The following is a 22,804-nucleotide window of genomic DNA, read 5'->3' as shown; positions in this document are numbered from 1 at the left end:
TGTGTTTTTTGAGCAGAGACCTGAATGAAGTGAGGAAGTAAGCCATGTGGGTAACAAGAGAAGGGCATTTCAGGCAGAGGGAACAGCCAGAGTGCAAAGCTCTGAGAGGAGCAGGCTTGTGTGCTCAAGAAGGCCCGTGTGTCTGGGGCACAGTCAGAGAAGAGGGCAGTGGGAGGAGAGGGAGCCACCCTAGGGCTTTGAGCAGAGGTCATGATCAGTCCATCAGTTTGGAGAAGAGGCTTCTGGAAACATGGGTAGAAACATAAAGACCAGCTAGGAGGCTTTGCAATGATCCAGGCAAGAGATGACAGGGTCCTGAGTGAAGGTGGTACTGGCGGAGGAGCAAAGGGGTGTTGGAGGATATTGCTGGATTCTGGTTATCTTTTGAAGGTAGAGTTAACGGGATTTGTTGATAGACTAGATAACATTGGAAAGGTAGGTTGTTGCTGAAATGGGAATTAAGACAATTTCTGAACATACCACTTCCTTTCTTAAAAATTTCGTGATAAAGTCCAGACTCATTAGCAGTCATTTATTCATTTGCTGATTCATTCAACACATACTGATTGAATGCCTAGTGAGGGCCAGGAATTGTGCTAGGTGTCGCAGGTAGACAGAAAATTTAAAAGTAGGGCATACTTTCTGCCCTTACAGATCTTTAGTCAGATGGGTGACACAGACAAGTACTTAGGTCATTACAACCCATGTGACAATTGCTACCATGGGGAAATACAGGGGGAAATAGGGGCATATGGGAAAGGTATCTAATTGGAGTTAGCAAGGCTCCACTCATACCTTACCCCGAGATCAGCTCAGTTTTTCAGTTCACTCTAGTAATGCTGCCCATTGCGGGGCAGTGAGACAGTACAGTCTGAGCTCGGTCATCAGCGGGTGGCCAGCTTTGTCTCTGCAGCTCCGCGGCCCGGGATTACTCGAAGGTCCCCTGGGAATAGCCTCACCTTTGCCCCACTTCCCAGTCTAGCCCCTAACTTCCCGCCGTCTATTGGCTGCGCAGCCGCCCAATGGGCAGGCGGGAACCGCGGGCTCGCGCTCCCAGCCTAGGGCGTCTGATCTCGTTCGCGCGTCTCGCGAGCATTAGGTGACTGGCTGAGGCGACGCCAGTTGGCCGGGCACGGGGTTGCTGTGAGGCCGAGGTTGCGGCGGAAGCAGAGAACATGTTCCGAGCTGCGGCTCCGGGGCAGCTCCGACGGGCGGTGAGTCCGGACTGGGAAGGCGAACCCAGGGACGGTCCCCCGTCAACCCGCCGTCCCTATAGGGTCTTGCAAACCTCACCGCTCCCTCAGACCCGACCAGCCTACGCGCCCACAGGCCGGTCCCCGCCTGGGACTTGGGTCCAAAGTTCTGGGGCCTGCCCTGGACTCCTTCGGGGCCGCCAGTTCGGGGCAGAAGTCAGAGGTTGGGGGTCAGGGTGACTCCGAATGGTGTGAATTTGAGCGTCTGCTGCCCCTTCTAGCCCACTCTCTGCCCTGACGCTTCCCACATTTGTCGGTCACTCTGGACACTTTCGGGCCGCCAGGCCCTCCACACTTGCTCCACACCCGAGGGAGCAAAATGTCGCCGGGGAATGCCCTGTTGGGGACAGTTTCAAACCTGCATTCCTCCCGGAGGCCGGCATTTCTGGAAGAATTAAACACTTTGGGCGCATTGTGGCCGCTCCGACCCACTCACTGTCAAGGGCGGGGGTGGGGCGGGGGGGTGGGAGGCGGCGTGGCCAGTTATGGAAGCTGGCTCTGCTTTCTGGTTTATGGAGCAGGGCTGAGTTGAGGCGATTGTATTTGTAAAACCTGTGATCCGATTTGACAGCTTTAGCCAGTTTTGAAAGGCAGACGTCTTTTTATATGCTGCAGGCTGACCTGCTTTTAACCAGCAGATTGTAGGTTAAATAGCTTAACTGGTGACAGTGGTACATTTTCAGTGTTTCATTAGTGACAAACCACGTTTTTCTCTTCTGTTGTGAGAAGGACTGATAGGAAACATTTTTGTTCTCATGATGTGGGAGAGTACTATTTGGAGACTGACCAGGCACCAGTCGAGTAACAATAATTTATATTGTGGATTCTGTAGTTTTCCAAGTTTACATTTAGGTGAAATGAGAAACAAGATTGGTAAACCTGGGTCAGAAACTTACCTGATGGTTTGTACCTTTTCTCCTTTTTTTTTTTTTTTTCTGTGCATGAATATTTTCCCATCCACTCCTGGGATTTTTCTCTCTGAGGCATAGCTGGAGCTCTTTCTAGATGTCTGTAGACATTAGACTTTTTTTTTAATTTATTTAAGAGACAAGGTCTGACTCTGTTGCCCATGCTAGAGTGGAGTGCAGTGGCACGATATGGGCTCACTGCAACCTTCGCCTCCCGGGTTCAAGCGATTCTCCCACCTCAGCTTCCTGAGAAGCTGGGACCGCAGGTGTGCATCATCACTCCTGGCTAATTTTTTTTTTTTTTGTAGAGACGGGGTTTCGCCGTATTGCCCAGGCTGGTCTTGAACTCTTGGCCTTAAGTGATCCACTTGCCTCGGCCTCCGAAAGTCCTGGAATGACAGGCCTGAGCTACCGCGCCTGGCTGTAGACATCTTTTTTCTTGTGCGTATTCCTTGTTTGATAAAAAGTCTGACCCTGCCTTCCCCTAAAGAGTTCAAACCCATGTCTTTCAGGTTAGTGTCCTGTCTTCCCCTCAGGACGTATTTTCTCCCATTAGGGGATCTGGACATAAACAAGTGAAAGTCATGAATTTGGGGAAATTCTGGGAACCCGAGCCAGAAGAATGCTGGTCTATGCAGCAGTTGGAAAACAGTTTTGTGGACAGATTACAAGTCTGGCCTAAGTGAAATTATAATTGTGGTGGGGGATGGAATTTAGGACTCAGTAACTTTGTAGAGCTAACAGAAAAAAATAGAATGATTAAGTAATTCTTATTATCCCCATCATTGGCTAATGTTTTAGACATTACTTCCAGATACTCATTGTGGTTTGCCAAAGACTTTGACCTTGACTTATTTTTAAAATTTGAAGTCAAGCTAAGTAGAATAGCTGTTTTAAAGTCATTAAGAATGTTGGAGAGATTTGAATTTCTAGCATAAAAGAAATGGTAGCAACACTTCTAAAGTGAACCCATAAATTAATAGGGACATATACCTGTATTTAACTTTTTTTTTTTTAATTTATTTATTATTATTATACTTTAAGTTGTAGGGTACATGTGCATAACGTGCAGGTTTGTTACATATGTATACTTGTGCCATGTTGGTGTGCTGCACCCATCAACTCATCGTTTACATCAGGTATAACTCCCAATGCAATCCCTCCCCCCTCCCCCCTCCCCACGATAGGCCCCGGTGTGTGATGTTCCCCTTCCTGAGTCCAAGTGATCTCATTGTTCAGTTCCCACCTATGAGTGAGAACATGCGGTGTTTGGTTTTCTGTTCTTGTGATAGTTTGCTAAGAATGATGGTTTCCAGCTGCATCCATGTCCCTACAAAGGACGCAAACTCATCCTTTTTGATGGCTGCATAGTATTCCATGCTGTATTTAACTTTTTAAATTTTGAAATATTTGCACTTATAGAAGAGTTGCAAGAATAGTACAGAGAAATCTCAAAACCCTTCCCCTGGTTTTCCCATCCTGTTAGCAGTTTGACACATGTGCTTTATCTTTCTGCATACATACATAATACTATCTGTCTGAACTATTTGAAAGTATGTTGCAAATGTACCCTTTACTCCTAAATAATTCAGTGATATTTTAAAAGAACAAAGAGGTTCACTTTCTAACTACACTGTAATTGGCAATATCTGGAAGTTTCACCATAAAATACTGTTTTCTAATCTCTGGATGTTCAATTTTGCCAGTTGTCCCATTAGTACAGTTTGTAGCAGTTTTCCTTATTCTGGTCTAAGATACTCTAGATGTCAAGTGGTTATCATGTCTCTCTTACTCTGTTAGAAAGGTTCTTCAGCCTTCCTTTGGGTTTGATAACATTGGTGTATTTGAAGAGTACAGGCCTTCTATTTTCCAGACTGTCACTCAATTTGGGTTTATCTGGTGTTTCCTCATGATTGGATTCAGGTTATGTATTCTTGGTGAGAATATCACAAAAGTGGTATTGTGTTCCCCGTGCATCATATTAGGAGGTACTTAATGTTGGTTTATCCCATTAGTGGTAATGCTAACTTTAGTTACTTAGCCAATGTGTTGTTTGCCAGGTTTCTGCACTGTCAAGTTAATACTCCTCCTTTTGTAATTTTTAACTAATTTATGAGGAGATACATTGAGACTATGTGACTCTTCTATTTCTCATCAGACTTTTACCCAGTCTTAGCATCTGTTGATGATTTTTACCTGAGAAATGATTACTGTGATGCAAAATGGTGATTTTCTATTTCCATGATACCTTCTACATTTTTTAGCTATTCTACTATAAGGAAGAACATTATCTTCTTGCATATTTATGGATTTATGGATACATAGATCCTTATTTAGGATAATACATTTCTACCTTATGCTCACGTTGTCTCATTTGTATAGTGGGGCACATTCAATCTGACTCTTGTTTGTTTACATATATATGTTTATGATATCACAAAGTCAAAATAGCTTATCTTAAATCCCTACTCTTGAAATAAAAAAAAAAATTGTTCTGTAGCTAACCATTAATACATTTAGGAAGAGGATACATTTCCAAAACCATATTAAAAAAAATAAAGTTAGGAATTATAGTTAAAGGTTACCATAAACTGTTAACAATGTGAATATAGTTAACACTACTAAACTATACACTTAGAAATGGTTAAGATGGGGCCAGCCGTGATGGCTGACACCTGTAATCCCAGCTCTTTGGGAGGCTGAGGCGGATGGATCACCTGAGCTCAGGAATTCGAGACCAGCCTGGGCAACATGGCGAAACCCCATCTCTAGCAAAAAAAAAAAAAAAAAAAAAAAAAAAAAATTAGCCAGGCGCCATGGCGCACACCTGTAGTCCCAGCTGCTTGGAAGGCTGAGGCACGAGAATTGCTTGAACCTGGACGTTTGAGGCTGCATTGAGCCCAGATAGCACCACTGCCCTCCAGCCTGCGCAACAGAGTGAGGCGCTGTCTCAAAAAAAAAAAGAAAAAAAGGTTGGTAAATTTTATGTAGTTTTAAAAATCACTTTGTTAAACTATTAGAATATAAGTTCAATGACTTGCATTTGGTATCTAAGTTCCATTTTTAGTTCTGACTGATTTGTGCCATTGAGTAAAGTCTTTCATCCTTGTGTGTGTGGCAGTGGTCCTTAAAGTCATCTGTTAACAAAGATAGTTTTTGTATCTATAATAAAGAGCTAGAGAACACACCGAGAGGAAAATAGGTAGGCATTTGCAATTAGTTAATATTCTTGCAGGGATATTAATCCTAATTATTGTTACTATTTTATTAATTTGCTCTTGAAATTGATTTATTGAAGAATAAGAAGATGCAAAAAAATTTATGTGGTGAGTGAAACAACAGTTTCAAGGTCATTTGAGTACCCTTGTTACTGTGTTTATTGTCAAGTGGGAAGGAATATCAGGATTGAAAAGCTAAGAAATTGGTGTGAAGCAACATGACACTTTTCTGTCTAGTATTGATGAATAAGATTGAAGTCTGTAATTTGTATGGAAATTTTAATTTCTACTGAAAGAAGAAAGAGAGCCAATTTTGGTGTGATTCTAAAAGAAAATTTATTGCATAAGGTGAATTCAGTAAAATTATGATGCCTGCCAATGTGTCTACTAAGAGTCTTGTCTGTTCTTTTTTGTTTTGTTTTTTGAAACGGAGTCTCTTTCTGTTGCCCAGGCTGGAGTGCTGTGGTGCGATCTCAGGTCACTGCCAGCTCCGCCTCTCAGGTTCATGCAATTCTCCTGCCTCAGCCTCCCAAGTAGCTGGGACTACAGGTGCCCGCCACCACGCCTGGCTAATTTTTTGTATTTTTAGTAGAGATGGGGTTTCACTGTGTTAGCCAGGATGGTCTCCATCTCCTGATCTCATGATCCAGTTGCCTTGGCCTCCCGAAATGCTGGGATTACAGGCGTGAGCCACCGCGCCCAGCCTGTCTGTTCTTAAAGTGAAGTAAATTGACTGTGTTTTCAGTATTACAGTCAATGTTATATAACATTTATGGTTATGATTAAAAACTGCTATATTTTATTACTAAAAAGATTAAAGGAAGTATTTAAAGTACAGAAATACAATATACATTTTTAAAATTACAAAATGTATGATAAAATCGGGCTAGGTGACTTTATACATTATTTATCCTTTTGGGTATGACTTAGAAAGATTTTATAGCTTATTCTTGCTGTTTTTCTTTTTTCTTTTTTTTTTTTTTTTGAGACGGAGTCTGGCTCTGTCGCCCGGGCTGGAGTGCAGTGGCCGGATCTCAGCTCATTGCAAGCTCCGCCCCCCGGGTTTACGCCATTCTCCTGCCTCAGCCTCCCGAGTAGCTGGGACTACAGGCGCCCGCCGCCTCGCCCGGCTAGTTTTTTGTATTTTTTAGTAGAGACGGGGTTTCACCGTGTTCGCCAGGATGGTCTCGATCTCCTGACCTCGTGATCCGCCCGTCTCGGCCTCCCAAAGTGCTGGGATTACAGGCTTGAGCCACCGCGCCCGGCCTGTTTTTCTTTTTTTAATTAAGAAGCAAAAAAACTGGCTGGGAGTGGTGGCTCATGGCTGTAATCCCAGCACTTTGGGAGGCCGAGGTGGGCGGATCACGAGGTCAGGATTTCGAAACTAGCCTGACCAACACGGTAAAACCCCATCTCTACTAAAAATACAAAAAATAGCTGGGCGTGGTGGTGCATGCCTGTAATCCCAGCTACTTAGGAGGCTGAGGCAGGAGAATCGCTTGAACCCGGGAGGTGGAGGTTGGAGTGAGCTGAGATTGCGCCACTGCACTCCATCCTGGGCGACAGAGCAAGACTGTCTCAAAAAAAAAAAAAAAAAAAAAGCAGAAAACCCTCCCCTGCCCTCTATACCCTCATTACATCTAGTTTCCAAAGATGGTTGGGGCGGAGGTATGGGTTAAAATCATTCTTACTACTTTAGGTTATGAGTGGGTTTGTAAGGGTAGAGAGTTAGATTCCAGCTTTTTTTCTTCTTCTGGCATCTGTGGTAGTTTATGTGAATATACAGTTCACGTTACAGGAAGAACTCTAAAAAACTGAAAAGCAAAAACAATGTCAAAAATGAGGCTGACGCTGGGCACAGTGTCATGTGCCTGTAGTCACAGCTACTCAGGTGGCTGAGGCAGGAGGATCACTTGAGTCCAGGAGACCAGCCTGAGCAGCATGGCAAGCAAGACCCACTCTCTAACACCCACCCCCACAAGGAAAAAAAAAAAAAAAAAAAGCTATTGAGTTGAACAAGAGAAGGACCAAACTGTGTTCATTGGACTTAGCCATAAGGAAGTTTTTGGTGATTTTGGAAAGATTAGATTCAGTGTTGTGGAAGTAAAAGCCAGTTTGGGTGAGTAATTGAAAAAATGGAAGGTGAGGTAATAGAGTTGGTGTCTGTGGAAATTATTTTCAAGAAGTTTGGCTTTGAAAGGGTGCAGAGAGGGTGATAATCTCTTTAAATCCTGCCCACAAGAAGTATACTATCTCATAAAGGCCAGTCAACTTTATATGGGTATGTGGCTGGCATGAGAAAGAAAACTTCGTATATTACTATTTGCAACCAAGTCTAAACAGTATAGAGAACTTCTCTAAAAGCATGATGGGGTGTCTGTTTTAGTGATGTAACAGTTTATATACTGTTTAGTTACCCTTACACATGTTTAGATGATTACATTATCAATGAGGAAACAGTTGCTTTTTAGTTTTTGATAATTTTAAGAAAAGTTTTCATTTAGTTATTATTTATTGAGGGCCAGCTGTGTGCCAGAGAAGTAGATACCAAGTTCACAGTGGAGAACAAGACAGACCTAGTCCCTGCCCTTGTGATGCAAACAGATTGAGGAAGAAACACATTATTTTAAGTGTGGTCATTGTTACAGAACATAGAGGGTGTTTGGGAGAGGTTTTATATTGTTAGAAGGTTGGAAAACACTAAAAGGGTATCTGTGAAATTACGTTTGCACACTGAGGTGCCTTTTTTTTTTTTCTTTTTTTTTTTTTTTTTTTTTTTTTTTTTTTTGAGATGGAGTCTCACTGTGTTGCCCAGGCTGGAGTGCAGTGGCGCGATCTTGGCTCACTGCAAGCTCCGCCTCCCGGGTTCATGCCATTCTCCTGCCTCAGCCTCACGAGTAGCTGGGACCACAGGCGCCCGCCACCTCGCCCGGCTAGTTTTTTGTATTTTTTAGTAGAGACGGGGTTTCACCGTGTCAGCCAGGATGGTCTCGATCTCCTGACCTCGTGATCTGCCCACCTCGGCCTCTCATAGTGCTGGAATTACAGGCGTGAGCCACCATGCCTGGCCCAGGATTTTCTTTAGATAAAAACATCACTTCATTTTTTAGTCTTGTCTAAAATTATTTATCATTGCTGTATTTTTTTACCCCAACTTTTTTTTTTTTTTTTTGAGATAGAGTCTTATTCTCTCGCCTAGGCTGGGGTGCAGTGGCGTGATCTTGACTCACTGCAGCCTCAACCTTCTAGGTTTAAATGATCCTTCCATCTCAGCCTTCCAAGTAGCTGGGACTACAGGAATGCGCCACCACATCCGGCTAATTTTTTAATTTTTATCTTTCATAGAAACAGGGTCTTACTATATTGTCCAGGCTGGTCTCAAACTTCTGGGCCAATTTTAGGTTTGCAGGGTATCTATGCAGATTTATTATGAGTAAATCGTGTGTCTTGGGGGTTTGGTGTACAGATTATTTTGCCGCCCAGGTAATGAACATAGCACCCAATAGGTATTTTTTTTTTATTCTCACCCTGCTCCCACCCTCCACCCTTAAATAGGCCTGGGTATCTATTGTTCCCTTCTTTGTATTCCTATGTACTCGATGTTTGGCTGCCACTTACAAGAGAGAACATTCCATGTTTGGTTTTTCTGTTCCTGCATTAATTCACTTAGGATAATGACCTCCAGCACCGTCCATGTTGCTCTAAAGGACATGATCTCATTCTTTTTAATGGCTGTGTAGTTCCATGGTGTGTATATACCACATTTTCTTTACCCAGTGCATCCCCTGCATGGGCATCTAGGTTGATTCCATGTCTTTGCTATTGTGAATAGTGCTGCCATGAACATATGTGTGCATGTATTTTTATGGTGGAATGGTTCATATTCGTTTGGGTATATACCCAATTATAGTATTGCTGGGTCGAATGTTCTAAGTTCTTTAAGAAATCGCCACATTGCTTTCCACAGTGGCTGAACTAACTTACATTCTTACCAGCAGTGTATAAGCGTTCCCTTTTCTCTGCAACCTTGCCAACATCTGTTGTTTTTTGAGTTTTAAGTAATAGCTATTCTGACTGGTGTGAGATGTCTCATTGTGGTTTTTATTTGCATTTCTCTAATGATTAGTTATGTTGAGCATTTTTTATATGCTTGTTGACCACATATGAGAAGTGTCTGTTGATATCCATTGCCCATTTTTTAATAGGGTTGTTTTTTACTGTTGATTTAAGTTCCTTATAGATTCTGGTTATTAGACGTTTGTCAGATGCATAGTTCGCAAATTTTTTTTACCATTCTGTAGGTTGTCTGTTTACTTTGTTGATAGTTTAGTTTATTTTGCTGTGCAGAAGCTCTTTAGTTTAATTAGGTCTGTCTTGTAAATTTTTATTTTTGTTGCAATTGCTTTTGGAGCGTTCATCATGAAATCTTTGACAGGGCCTATGTCCAGAATGCCATTTCCTACATTTTCTTCTTGGATTTTAATAGTTTGAGGTCTTATATTTAAATTCTTTTTTTTTTTTTTTTCCTGAGATGGAGTCTTGCTTTGTTATCCAGCCTGGAGTGCAAGGGTGCAATCTCGGCTCACTGCAACCTCCGCCTCCCGGGTTCAAGCGATTCTCCTGCCTCAGCCTCCTGAGGAGCTGGGATTACAGGTGCCCGCCACCACGCCCAGCTAATTTTAGTATTTTTAGTAGAGACGACGGGGTTTCACCATGTTGGCCACACTGATCTCGAACTCCTGACCTCAGGTGATCCACTTGTCTCGGCCTCCCAAAGTGCTGGGATTACAGTCATGAACCACCACACCTGGCAGAAGTTTTTTTTTTTTTTTTTTTTTTTTTTAGATAGAGTTTAGCCTGTGTTGTAGTACACATTTGTAGTCCTAGCTACTCAGGAGGCTGAGGCAGGAGGATCCCTTGAGCCCAGGAGTTGGAGGCCAGCCTGGGCAACATAGCAAGACACTGTCTCTAAAAATAACATTTTTTGAAAATAGACTGTTTTTTAGAGCAGTTTTAGTTTCCCAGCAAAATCCAGTGGAAAGTACAGAGAGTCCTCCTGGTCCACACACCCACAACCTCCTCCACTGTCAATATACAGCACCAGAGTTGTCCATTTGTTACAATTAATGAATTTACATTGACATCAGCATTTCCCAGAGTCCAGAGTTTACATTAGGATTCACTCTTTGTGTTGTACTTTCTATGGGTTTGGACAAATGTATAATGACAGGTATCTACCATTATTATATCATACAGAACAGTTTCACTGCCCCCACTCCTGCTCCCCCCAGAAAAAAACAAAAACAAAAACAAAAGAACTCTATGCTTTGTTCTCCTAATCCCTGGCAGCTGCTGATCTTTTTACTGTTTCTGTAGTTTTGCTTTTAGCAGAATGTCATATAGTTGGGATTAGACAGCATGTAGCCTTTTCAGACTGTTTTTTTTTTTTCACTAAGTAATATGCATTTAAGGTTCCTCCATGTCTTTTTCATTGCTTTTTACTGCTGAATAAGATTCCATTGTATGAATATTTGTTCACCTACTGAAGGACATTTTGGTTGCTTCCAAGTTTTGGCAGTTATGAATAAAGCTGCTGTAGACATCTGGTTTTTGTGTGGACCTAAGTTTTCAACTCTTTTGGGTATGTACAAAGGAGTGCAGTTGCTAGATTATATGGTAAGATTATGTTTAGTTTTGTAAGAAACTGCCAAACTGTCTTCCAAAGTGGCTGTACCAGTTTGCATTTTTACTAGCAACGAATGAGAGTTTCTGTTGTTCCACATCCTTACTAGTATTTGGTATTGTCAGTATTTTGTTTTTTTACCATTCTAATAAGTGTGTAGTGGTATCTCATTTTAATTTGCAATTTCCTAGTGAGCATCTTTATGTTGAGCACCTTTTCATATGCTTTTTGGCCATCTTCTTTGGTGAGGTACCTGTTCAGATCCTTTCCCGTTGTTTAAATAGGGTTGTTCATTTCTTATGTTGAGTTTTAAGGGTTCTTTATATATTTTAGATAAGTCTTTTATCAGATATGTCTTTTGCACATATTTTGTTCCAGTCTATGGCTTGTCTTCTCATTCTTTTGATGAAGAGGTGTTTTTTTGTTTTGTTTTGTTTTGTTTTTTTATTTGGTTTGAGATGGAGTGTCTGTCGCCTAGGCTGGAGTGCAGTGGTGCGATCTCAGCTCACTGCAACATCTGCCTCCAGGGTTCAAATGATTCTTGTGCCTGAGCCTCCTGAGTAGCTGGGACTATGGTGTGTGCCACCACGTCCAGCTAATTTTCGTATTTTTAGGAGAAATGGGGTTTCACTCTGCTGGCCAGGCTGGTCTGGAACTCCTGACCTCAGGTAATCCTTGAGCCTCCCAAATTCTGGGATTACAGGCGTGAGCCACTGCTCCTGGCCAATGAAGAGTTCTTTAAAAACAATGTTCAGTTCACTTATTGGGAGTCAGCTCTGTGCTGGTTACTAGAGTCTAGGGTTATAGAGGTAAGAAATATCAGACGTTGTGGCCAGGCGTGGTGGCTAACGCCTGTAATCCCAGCACTTTGGGAGGCCGAGGCTGGTGGATCACGAGGTGAGGAGGTCGAGACCGTCCTGGCTAACATGGTGAAACCCCGTCTCTACTAAAAATACAAAAAAATTAGCCGGGCATGGTGGCGGGCACTTGTAATCCCAGCTTCTCGGGAGGCTGAGGCAGGAGAATGGCGTGAACCTGGGAGGCAGAGCTTGCAGTGAGCCGAGATCGCGCCACTGCACTCCAGCCTGGGCGACAGAGCCAGACTCTGCCTCAAAAAGAAAAAAAAAAAGAAATATCAGACATTACTCCTGTACTCAGTATCAAAGGGGGACGACAAGACAATCAGGTGAATATAATCAGGTATGATAAGTGCTGTAACAAAGGCAATTACAGGGTACCATGTTGGTGCTAGCAAAGCTAACTAGTCTGAGATGGTCCAAAGAAAGCTTTTATGTGTAGCTAACATTTATTGAGGATTTAATATGTTCCAGGCATCATTCCAAGAGCTTTACATTTATTAATTTTACCCTCACAACAATTCTATGAGATATTAATATTATCATCATCTCCATTTTACAGTCAGAGAACTGAGGTACTGAGAAGTTATGGTGGAGGTGGGATTCAAACCTGGGCAACGTGGCTGGCTCCAGAGCCTGTACTCTTTACCACTGTAACTGTACTAATGCTTTTTGGAGGAATTGACCTTCCAGCAGAAAACCTAAGGATGATTAATTGGAATTTAGTAGGGTAACAGGGAAAGAGGTCCACTAGGCAGAGGGAGCAATGTGTGGGAAGGCTGGAAGTCTGAGAGAGCAGGGCAAGTTCAAGTATCTGAAAATAAGGCATAAATGGAGCGAGGGATATATAGTTAGGGAGGTAGATCAGGCCATAAAATAAACACATGGTAAACCAACCTGAGGAGTCTAGTTTACCATATCCAGGGGAGGCAGGAAGCAACAGCAGTGTTTTAAGCGGGGGAGAATAACATGTTAGATTTGTGTCATGGAAAGATCACTGGGAGAAATGGATTGGTAGGAAGCAGAATTGTAGGTTAGAAACAAGCTGGGGTGGGAGACTGTGTGGGATAATAGAGGAGAAGGATAATAGCCTGCACCAGAATATTGGCATTGACGATGGAGAGAAGTGAATGGATTTATGAGTAGCTCTCTTTAAAAGGAAGAATTGTTATGACTTGAGTGGTTGGTTAGATGTAAGGTTGAGAGAAAACCCAGAGATGATTCTCTGATCACGGTTTGGGCAGCTTGAAGTCTGGAGAAGTAGCAGTATAGGGGCTGGAGGAACAGAGGGAAAACATGAGTTAAGGTTTAAATTTGCTGAGATGGAAAGTGTTTGATGAGACAGGCAAGTTAAGCACTTAGATATACGGATGTAACCTTATTATAAGTCTAGCAGTCAGGAAAGAGATTTGAACCCCATTTGAGATTTATATATATAAAATATTTGAGCCATTCTTATATAGGGGTGAAGTTAAACCGTGGAAGGCAGAAGGGAGTAGTCAGTAACTTCAGACATTGCTGAGATAACAAGTAAGGTGAAGCCTGAAAAGGGTTTGTTGGTAATTTGGGTGAGGGCAGAAACCAGATGCAAGTAATTGAGGAGTGAACGAGAATGAGGAATTAGAGAAGTTAGAGTGGAATGTGGGGTTGTGGCTTTTTAGCAGGATTGTTGCGAATGGGGAGAGGCTCAATCATGTTTAAGTGTTGATGAGAAGGAACCAGGGTAAAGGGAGAAGCTGGAGACATGACTGGGAAGTGCAGATTACAGAAAGTCTCTGAGTAGATGCAAGAGAGTGGAATCTAGATCCCAGATGAAGGGATTAGACCCAGGAGAAAGGATCCACAGCGGCTTCCATTGTGATAGGGCAAGGACAGGAGTTTCTATGTTGAGTATCAGGAAAGGAAATTAGGTCCACCCTAATGGCTTCAGCTGTCATTGTGAAGTAGGAGGTGAGGTTGCCTTCTAAGATTAGGGGGCAGAATGTGTTGGCTGTTTAAGAAACATCAGGAGGCAGGCATGGTGGCTCATGCCTGTAATCCCAGCACTTTGGGAGGCCAAGGTGGGAGGATCGTTTGAGCCAAGGAGTTCAAGACCAGCCCGGGCAACATAGCAAGACCCTGTCTCTACAAAAAATAAATAATTGACTGGACATGGTGGCATGTACCTGTGGTCCCAGTGACTTGGGAGGCTGAAATGGGAGGAATGCTTGAGCCTGGGAGTTGGAAGCTGCGGAGAGCTATGATTGTGCCACTGTACTCAAGACTGGGTAATAGAGGGAGACCTTGTTTCCGAAAAAGAAAAAGAAGAGAAACATCAGGAGAGGATATTTGAAATCATTGCTGTGGAGGGTGAGAGTGCCAACAAGGAAGTTGTGGTAGCATTGCTAGGCAGTTTTGAGAGCCTAGGTGAGGCTGGTGGCTAAGAATTTATGGGTGACATGGGCCTGCATAGTTAATTTTTATTTAAATAGCAGTGTTTGAAGAGGTTGAGATTCCTTTTGAGGCAATTACCTCATTAAGTATTTCAGTAGTTATCTTTAAATGTTTAAGAATTTGGCTCCTTTTCCTCTCATAACTGTTGTTAAAAGAGGATCGATCCTAAAGTGTAGAGAGGCAATGGGTTATAAAATAATAAAATGAAAATTTGTTCCCTTTAAAACCTTTTCAATACTGGGCATGCATTTTTTTTTTTTTTTTTTACTCTTTAGTCATATTCTATACTACTCTTCTACTTAAAATAGGATTTTAGAGTTATAGAATTTTTAGAGTAGGGAAAGAGGTCTTTTGAGATTGTATTTTTCTTTCTGACAATGCTATTTTTTTTTCTTTTTTAAGCACGAGAATGTTTGCCAAGTGAAATCTTACAGGAATGACCCATGTATAAAACAGCTAAAAATGGTGGTGCTTTGATTTGTGCTGGTAATTAGGAACTCAAACTCTGGAGTCAGACTACCTGGACTTAGAATAACCTGACTCGGCTTCCTACCTGTGTAGCTGCTAAGCTCCAGTTTCCTCATCTGTGAAGTCGGGGTAATACTAGTACCTCCATCATAGACTTTGTAGGAATTTTAAATAAGATACTATGTATAAAACTGCTTAGTACAGTGCTCCATCAATGTTAGTTTGGTTAATCTGGTTAAAGCAAAGTTGGGTAGGGGGTCATTCTAGCAGCTGTAGATGCCTAGTCCCTACCTTACCCCATGCGGTGGCTCCTGAGATGGCTTCCTAGAACCTTATATAGATGCAGTTTGAAAATCTCTAATCTTGGCTGGGCGCGGTGGCTCAATCTGTAATCTCTGGACTTTGGGAGGCTGAGGCAGGCAGGTCATTTGAGGTCAGGAGTTCAAGGCCAGCCTGGCCAACATGGTGAAACCCCACTCTCTACTAAAAATACAAAAATTAGCTGGGCGTCATAGTGCATGCCTGTAATCCCGGCTACCTGGCAGGCTGAAGCAGGAGAATCGCTAGGACGCTGGAGGGAGAGGTTGCAGTGAGTCAAGAGCACGCCACTGCACTCTAGCCTCGGCAATAGAGCGAGAGTCTCAAAAAAAAAACAAAAAAACAAAAAAACAAAACCTCTAATCTGATTCATCCTCCTAAATTTGCAGATGGGCTTTAGATTGTAGAATACCATTTTAAAGGTTCAGGCCAATTTCTTCTGCTCTAGTTCCACGCAACCATTATTTTTGAATTAGCCACATAACCGGGCCTAGAGGCTATAGCTTCTCTCTAGGTGGTATGTGAGAAATGGAATGTAAAACATTGAATTAGAAGGAAGTTTAATATTTTAAAAATTATAAAGGAGTCAATAAAATAGAGTACCTTTATGATGTATATAATGCTTAGTAAAAATTGATCAGATAGATGGACTGAGTGAGTGGGTTCTTAAATATATTCTTTTGTTGTTTATGCTTATAAATCTAATTTTGATAAATCTTTTAAAAAGTATATAATCTCCAGTTGGAAGTTCTAAAAGCTTGATAGTTCCTTAGGATAACTACGTAATTTATCTTATGATAGAACTATAATTTACAGCAAGTATGGGCCTTCTGCCACCAAATCTTAGATTTATTCTTCAAATGGTGATGGAAATCTCATAATTTTTATAGCAAATGATGTGTGAAACATAATCAAAAATATGATGTTGGATATATATTGGTGATAAATAGCTTGTTACTGGCAATTCTTGTGAAATGTGATTTAAGTAATAATTTAAATTTTTTATTTTTAATTACCTAATTTTATTTAATTATTTAATTATTTATTTATTACCCAAAGTAATAACTTACTTTGAGTCTTAATTACAAAGTCCTTTCCAAAATATGGTGCTCTTCCAGTGAAAAAAGAAAAGGTACCATATAATTAATTCTGCAGATATTCATTGGAAAAGAAACATTGTATTTGATTCTGGGGATACAAAATACAAACAGGTGTGGTATTTGCTTTCTTTTTTTTTTTTTTTTTTTGAGACAGAGTCTCGCTCTGTCGCCCAGACTGGAGTGCAGTGGCCGGATCTCAGCTCACTGCAAGCTCCGCCTCCCGGGTTCCCGCCATTCTCCTGCCTCAGCCTCCTAGGTAGCTGGGACTACAGGCGCCCGCCACCTTGCCTGGCTAGTTTTTTGTATTTTTTAGTAGAGACGGGGTTTCACCGTGTTAGCCAGGATGGTCTCGATCTCCTGACCTCGTGATTTGCCCGTCTCGGCCTCCCAAAGTGCTGGGATTACAGGCTTGAGCCACCGCACCAGGCTGGTATTTGCTTTCTAAGAACTTTCATTTCATTCCAGGAATTGTCCTGACTTTCCTTCAGTTCATACCCTCCTTTTAAGTTTCCAACTCTGGGTAAATTTCATGCTATGCTTTCTTCACTCCAACTCCAGAGCTTAAGGTTATTGCTGAATTAAGCCACACAACCACACCATTTGATCCACAGTTCCTCTTTTTCTCACTTTTCTTTGCCATTTTCCACAAGAATAGTTCCAGTATTTTATTTTTTCCTCATGCCTATGATGCCATTCCTCATCTTTTCACATGATAGGAACACCTGAACTTCCTTCCTTTCTTCCCCACTTGACTCTGCTTCATGATCTGTAGCCTTCAACATTTTGGATCTCTTCATTATTTGAAAAACTGTTCTATTTTATAATTGTAAGTGAACAAGTCTAATTTCCTGTGAAATATTTGAGCACAGGGACCATTCTTGTTCATCTCTGTGTTCCTTGTGTTTGAAATTATTCCACATGACCATGAGTGATTGGTGGTTTCTTGATCGTCTGCATTAGATAGGGCTGGATATTGGTTGGTTCCAGTATACTGTCTGCAAGCTTCCTTTTTTGAATCCAGAAGCATATTTGAACAGTCAAAACCTGGCAAAATTGCTGTTTAGTGTCATATTTTAAAAACACATTTCCATTATCAGTTATTTTGGTACTGAATGCGTTTTGACTGAAGCAATAGGGATCAACTTTTGTGACTGATTTCACACCCATTATTTCTGATTATACTGTACTCCTGTACTGTAGGAGTACAGTATGTATGTAACCAAATGTAATTGGTAGTAGAATTTGACCAGTTCCTAGTTAGGTAGTTAATATGTTCTGTCTAAGAAATTTACATTTAGTTATATAGTAGTTTCTTATCAGATGTAGATTAGTGGGAAAGTTGTTTTGAAGTAATTAAACACTTTTCCTAACAATAGAAGACTAATTTGCGTTCTTATTTTTATTAGATAAGAATATTAGTAGGCTGCGTGCGGTGGCTCACGCCTGTAATTCCAGCACTTTGGGAGGCTGAGGCAGGCGGATCACGAGGTCAGGAGATGGAGACCATCCTGGCTAACACAGTGAAACCCCATCTCTCATGAAAGTACAAAAACAAAATTAGCTGATGTGTTGGTGGGCGCCTGTAGTCCCAGCTACTTGGGAGGCTGAAGCAGGAAAATGACATGAACCTGGGAGGCGGAGCTTGCAGTGAGCCATGATCGCACCACTGCACTCCAGCCTGGGCGACAGAGCAAGACTCCATCTCAAAAAAAAAAAAAAGAAAAAAAAGAAAAAAAGAATATTAGTAGTACAGTGGTAGACACAAATAGCTAGATTTTCAATATTGAACAAGTATTTTATAAATAAATTTATAGAACAGTATTGTGTATGGAATAGTTTTCTTTAAAGCTTACATCCTTAACAATTAGAGTAAAAAAAAAAAAACCTGTGATAACATTCTTTACCTTTTTTTTTTCCTTTTTTCTCTTTTTAGGCCTCATTGCTACGATTTCAGAGTACCCTGGTAATAGCTGAGCATGCAAATGATTCCCTAGCACCCATTACTTTAAATACTATTACTGCAGCCACACGCCTTGGAGGTGAAGTGTCCTGCTTAGTAGCTGGAACCAAATGTGACAAGGTGAGAAATTTTTAAGGTCAGCCATAGCAAATATAATCTCCATCAAGAGACAGGAAAAGATGGCAACAGAGAATTATGTTGAGGACTGTAACCCAAACTGGGCTCTAATCCTCATTAAATGGCCAGTGTCACAACCATTACCATGTGTGAAAAAGGAACTAAAAGGTTTCCTCACTAAGTATTTTATCTTTTGAAATGAGGTAGAATACTTGATTTAGTTCCACTGGCACCATCATGTGCCATCAGGTACCAAGTAGAATGATAATATTTGAGTCCCCTTAGAGGTTAATAACTGATCTCTTTTTTGTGTTGATGAATATACTTGCTAATTGCTTCTAATTCCTGAAAGTGGTAAATCTGGACAATGTAATATGGATGTTTTAATTGGTAGAAGAATTTGAATGTTAAGTACTATTCTTTCCAAACTCTAGCTGGTACTAAAAGATGTTGTTATTTTTTGTTGTTGTTGTTGTTGTTGTTGCTGTTGTTGAAATCAGATGATAACAGCTTGGGACACTAACCCTCTAGAAAGGTGCTAGGATATGATTTGCAGGGTCTGTGCCACTAGGCTGCAATGTAGATGAGTGCTTCAATTAAGCTTACATAGCTTGAGCCACCAGTTCCCTCTCACATGGTATAGGAGTTGCTGAGTGTGTAGTTGGGGGCTTAAACTTCACAGAGGAATAAATCTGAAGGGAGTATGTTTTGAGGATTTTATGTTTTATTAAATAAGTGATGCTGGCCGGGCATGGTGGCTTATGCCTGTGATCTCAGGACTTTGGGAGGCTGAGGTGGGTGGATCACTTGAGGTCAGGTGTTTGAGACCAGCCTGGGCAACATGGTGAAACCGTGTCTCTACTAAAAATATAAAAATTAGCCGGTGTGGTGGTGCGTGCCTGTAGTCCCAGCTACTTGGAAGGCTGAGGCACGAGAACCACTTGAACCTGGGTGGCAGAGGTTGCAATAAGCAGAGATTGTACCACTGCACTCCAGCCTGGGTAACAAAGTGAGACTGTCTCAAAAAATATATTAAAAATAACAATAATTCAGAGCATGTGAGAATGCAGATTCATACTGCTGATGTTGCTTCTGATTTTTTACGTGAACTTGATATCTTAAAAGAACATATTATGGTGGGCTTATGTTTAGTTATGTGGGTTTCTTTACCCAATTCCTGCTAACAACTATAGAATCTTACATAGTTGATACAGCCACAATGTGTGATGTGTGATGGCTAAGCTATCTATTTGTATGTATGTATTAGCCACAGTATATGATGGCTAAGCCATCTTTTTGGTTTCCCTGTTTTTGGATATGTAGGAATTTGTGATTTGTTGTTTGTTTTGCTGTGATTTAAAATAATTATTGTAATGTTACTTTAAAAATACTTTGATGCTTTATACTACTTTGAGAAGAATCAAATAGAAATCATCTTCTGTACTCAGTTACAATCCTAACCTGTCATGTTCTAATTTTAAAGAAAACAACTAATACCTATATGAAGAGATCATTAATAGAGTTCAGCTTTATAGCATTTTATTCAGCTATTTGTCATAAACAGCAAGTTATTCTTCTGTATAATGCCAGCAGTTTTTGCCAGTAAAAACAAGAGAGTTTCAATGGGAAAATTCTGCCCCATTTTCTATCCCATGCTGCTATGCAGCTACATTGCGATTAACTGAGTTTCTTAATTGGGAATTCTCTTAAAGTTTGAGAAGCTAAATTCTGCTGCATCCATAATAGAGGGCCTCTGTAGTACAAAATGGTATGCCGGTGAACACTTGGTTTAGGAGAGGTATTTTTGCAGTGCGTCCTTTCTTCATGGAATATTGTTGCAAGCTAACAGTTCATATGAGGGTAGCAGAAGGCACAGCCGTTTAATCCTACTCATCAGTGAATCAATGAATCAGTTTGGAGGTAAACAAGGAGACAGAAGACGATAGTATGACTGATATGACTTAGCTAAAGTGGAAACCAGCCATGATGTAATAAAGATACTTTAAAAGGGGAAATCTAATTGCCTTCTGAATATAGAAAATCTGAATGATCACAAAGCTTTCTCAGAACCCCATTCTGATTCTAAACAGGAAAAATGAAGAATTAAAATAGGAAATATTTAGCTTTGTCATAGATAAATGTGTGTATGTGGGCAGGAACTCAGTGGTTGACAATGGGATGTTACTAAGAGAACTTCATTTTCACCATTTCCAGGATATTGAACTTAACACTTGGATTGAACCAAAAGTAAAAAGCACAGTTTATAACTAAATTTGAATAAAGAGCCATGTTGATTTTGGTTTGTCAATTAGCACTTTTCTTTTTCAAGGCAGGAATATTTGTTGAAATGCTTGGTAGTTGGACAGTGTGAGGTCAGTCAGTAGTAAGATCTATTGGCATTAGATTTTCTTTGTTAAGGAATGTATTTTAATATTTTAATCCTTTTTTTGTTTGTTTGTTTGAGACGGAGTTTCACTCTTTTGCCCAGTCTGGAGTAAAGTGGTGTGATTTTGGCTCACTGTAACCTCCGCCTCCTGGGTTCAAGTGATTCGCTTGCTTCAGTCTCCCAAGTAGCTGGGATTACAGGCACCCACCACCATGCCTAGCTAATTTTTGTATTTTTAGTAGAGATGAGGTTTCACCATGTTGGCCAGGCTGGTCTCGAACTCCTGACTCCAGTGATCCACCTGCCTCAGCCTCTCAAAGTGCTGGGTTTACAGGCTTGAGCCACTGTGCCCGGCCAGAATATGTTTTAATTCTTAACTGGCCCTTTTGCTAATAAGAGTAATTTTTACAGTTGGCCATTAAGATTTTATGATCTGTTGATATTTATAGTGGTGGCTTTATTTGTATATTTCTGATAGATGGATAATTAGGAACTTATCTTTTAATCACAGGTGGCACAAGATCTCTGTAAAGTAGCAGGCATAGCAAAAGTTCTGGTGGCTCAGCATGATGCGTACAGAGGCCTACTTGCAGGTGAGGTTTTCCAGTGGAAAAATATGTCATGTGTAAATTATGCTTGAATATATGATTATGAAAGTATTCCAAAATATTTTTTATCAAATGTGTTTAATTCTCAGAGGAACTGACACCATTGATTTTGGCAACTCAGAAGCAATTCAATTACACACACATCTGTGCTGGAGCATCTGCCTTCGGAAAGGTGAGAAGGTTGAGAATGTGGAATCTGATGTCACTGCTTGAAGGGGTTAGATTTCATTGTGCTGAAAGTGTGCAACAGACTGTTTATATAGCCAATCTGGATTTATCTGAATTGATGTGGTAGTTTTGCTAAAATTTATTCTTTCAAGATTTTGTCATAATTTTCTGTTAAAAAACTACCATTTCCAGGTTTTCAAATTAAGTTGTGGAGAAAACTCTAATTAGGCTATTATTTTAAAATTTTCTGCGTTTAAAAGTAATGATGAATTCTGCTTGCATGTGAGAGAGAGCGAGCGAGCAAACGAACAAGAGTCATTTGTATTAGTAGCCCGTTTTAAGAGATGGTTTATTTGGGTGGCTGATGGATATCTAGAAAAGCCAAATTTTATCTACATGAGGAATTTGGAAAGGGCTGTGTAGTGGTTGAAGACATCCTTAAGGTAAAGAAAGCCGTAATCTGATCATGTGCATTGTGATGTGTCTGAAGAATGAGTGTGTTACCAGATGGGTAGCAGTCTACATAAAGTTAAAAATGGAGTGGAAGAGTGTAATGGGAGCCTAAGACAAGGAATGTGTCGTGGATTTTTCTTGCTCTCTGTGGCCGTGAGTGTTATCTTAGCTCTCTTTTCTTTTATTCCATTCTTAATAAGGTGTCATTTTTAGTCTTTATTTTTACTTTTTTTTTTTTTTTGAGATGGTGTCTTACCTTTGTTGCCCAGGCTGGAGTGCAGCAGCATGATCTCAGCTCACTGCAACCTCCACCTCCTGGATTCAAGCCATTCTCCTGCCTCAGACTCCTGTGTAGCTGGGATTATGGGTGTGTGCCACCATACCTGGCGAATTTTTGTATGTGTAGTAGAGACGGGGTTTCGCCGTGTTGAACAGGCTGGTCTTGAACTCCTGACCTCACGTGATCTGCCTGCCTCAGCCTCACTCTGTTGCCCAGACTGGAGTGCAGTGGCACGATTGTAGCTCAACATACCCTCCAGCTTGTGGGCTCAAACGATCCTCCTATCCTAGCCTTCTGAGTGGCTAGGACTACAGGTACATGCCACCATGCCCAGCTAATTTTTAAATTTTTTGTATAAATGTAGTCTCCCTATGTTGTTCGGGCTGGTGTTAAACTCCTGGCCTCAAGTCATCCTCTCATTTCAGCCTCCCAAAGTGCTAGGATTATAGACATGAGCCCCTGTGCTTAGCCTATTTTTACTTTTAAAAATTGTGAAATAAGTTATACACGAATACATCCTTATTAGGAAGAATGCATGTAGTACAGCAGTGTGCAGAGCAAGGTGTCAAAGTCCTGCTTTCTTATTCCCAACTC

General features: G+C 41.1%; 1 protein-coding gene across 2 annotated transcripts in view; it reads left to right on the top strand.

Moving 5' to 3' along the window:
* The first annotated feature begins 1,069 nt into the window (after positions 1-1,069).
* Positions 1,070-22,804, top strand: part of ETFA (electron transfer flavoprotein subunit alpha) — a 102,372-nt gene continuing 80,637 nt past the window's right edge. Inside the window, exons 1-4 of one of the 2 annotated variants that reach the window (XM_050799896.1) lie at positions 1,070-1,214; positions 18,172-18,318; positions 21,213-21,294; positions 21,399-21,481. In XM_050799896.1, coding sequence (XP_050655853.1) covers positions 1,176-1,214; positions 18,172-18,318; positions 21,213-21,294; positions 21,399-21,481 — 351 coding nt within the window. In that variant the 5' untranslated portion in view covers positions 1,070-1,175. The remainder of the gene's footprint in view (positions 1,215-18,171; positions 18,319-21,212; positions 21,295-21,398; positions 21,482-22,804) is intronic. The other variant, XM_050799897.1, reaches the window with a different exon arrangement.

Source organism: Macaca thibetana, chromosome 7 (assembly GCF_024542745.1).
Source record: "Macaca thibetana thibetana isolate TM-01 chromosome 7, ASM2454274v1, whole genome shotgun sequence".
Classification (NCBI taxonomy): Eukaryota; Metazoa; Chordata; class Mammalia; order Primates; family Cercopithecidae; genus Macaca; species Macaca thibetana.
Note: the sequence above shows the minus strand (reverse complement) of the source record. Positions and strands in the feature narration are given on the sequence as shown.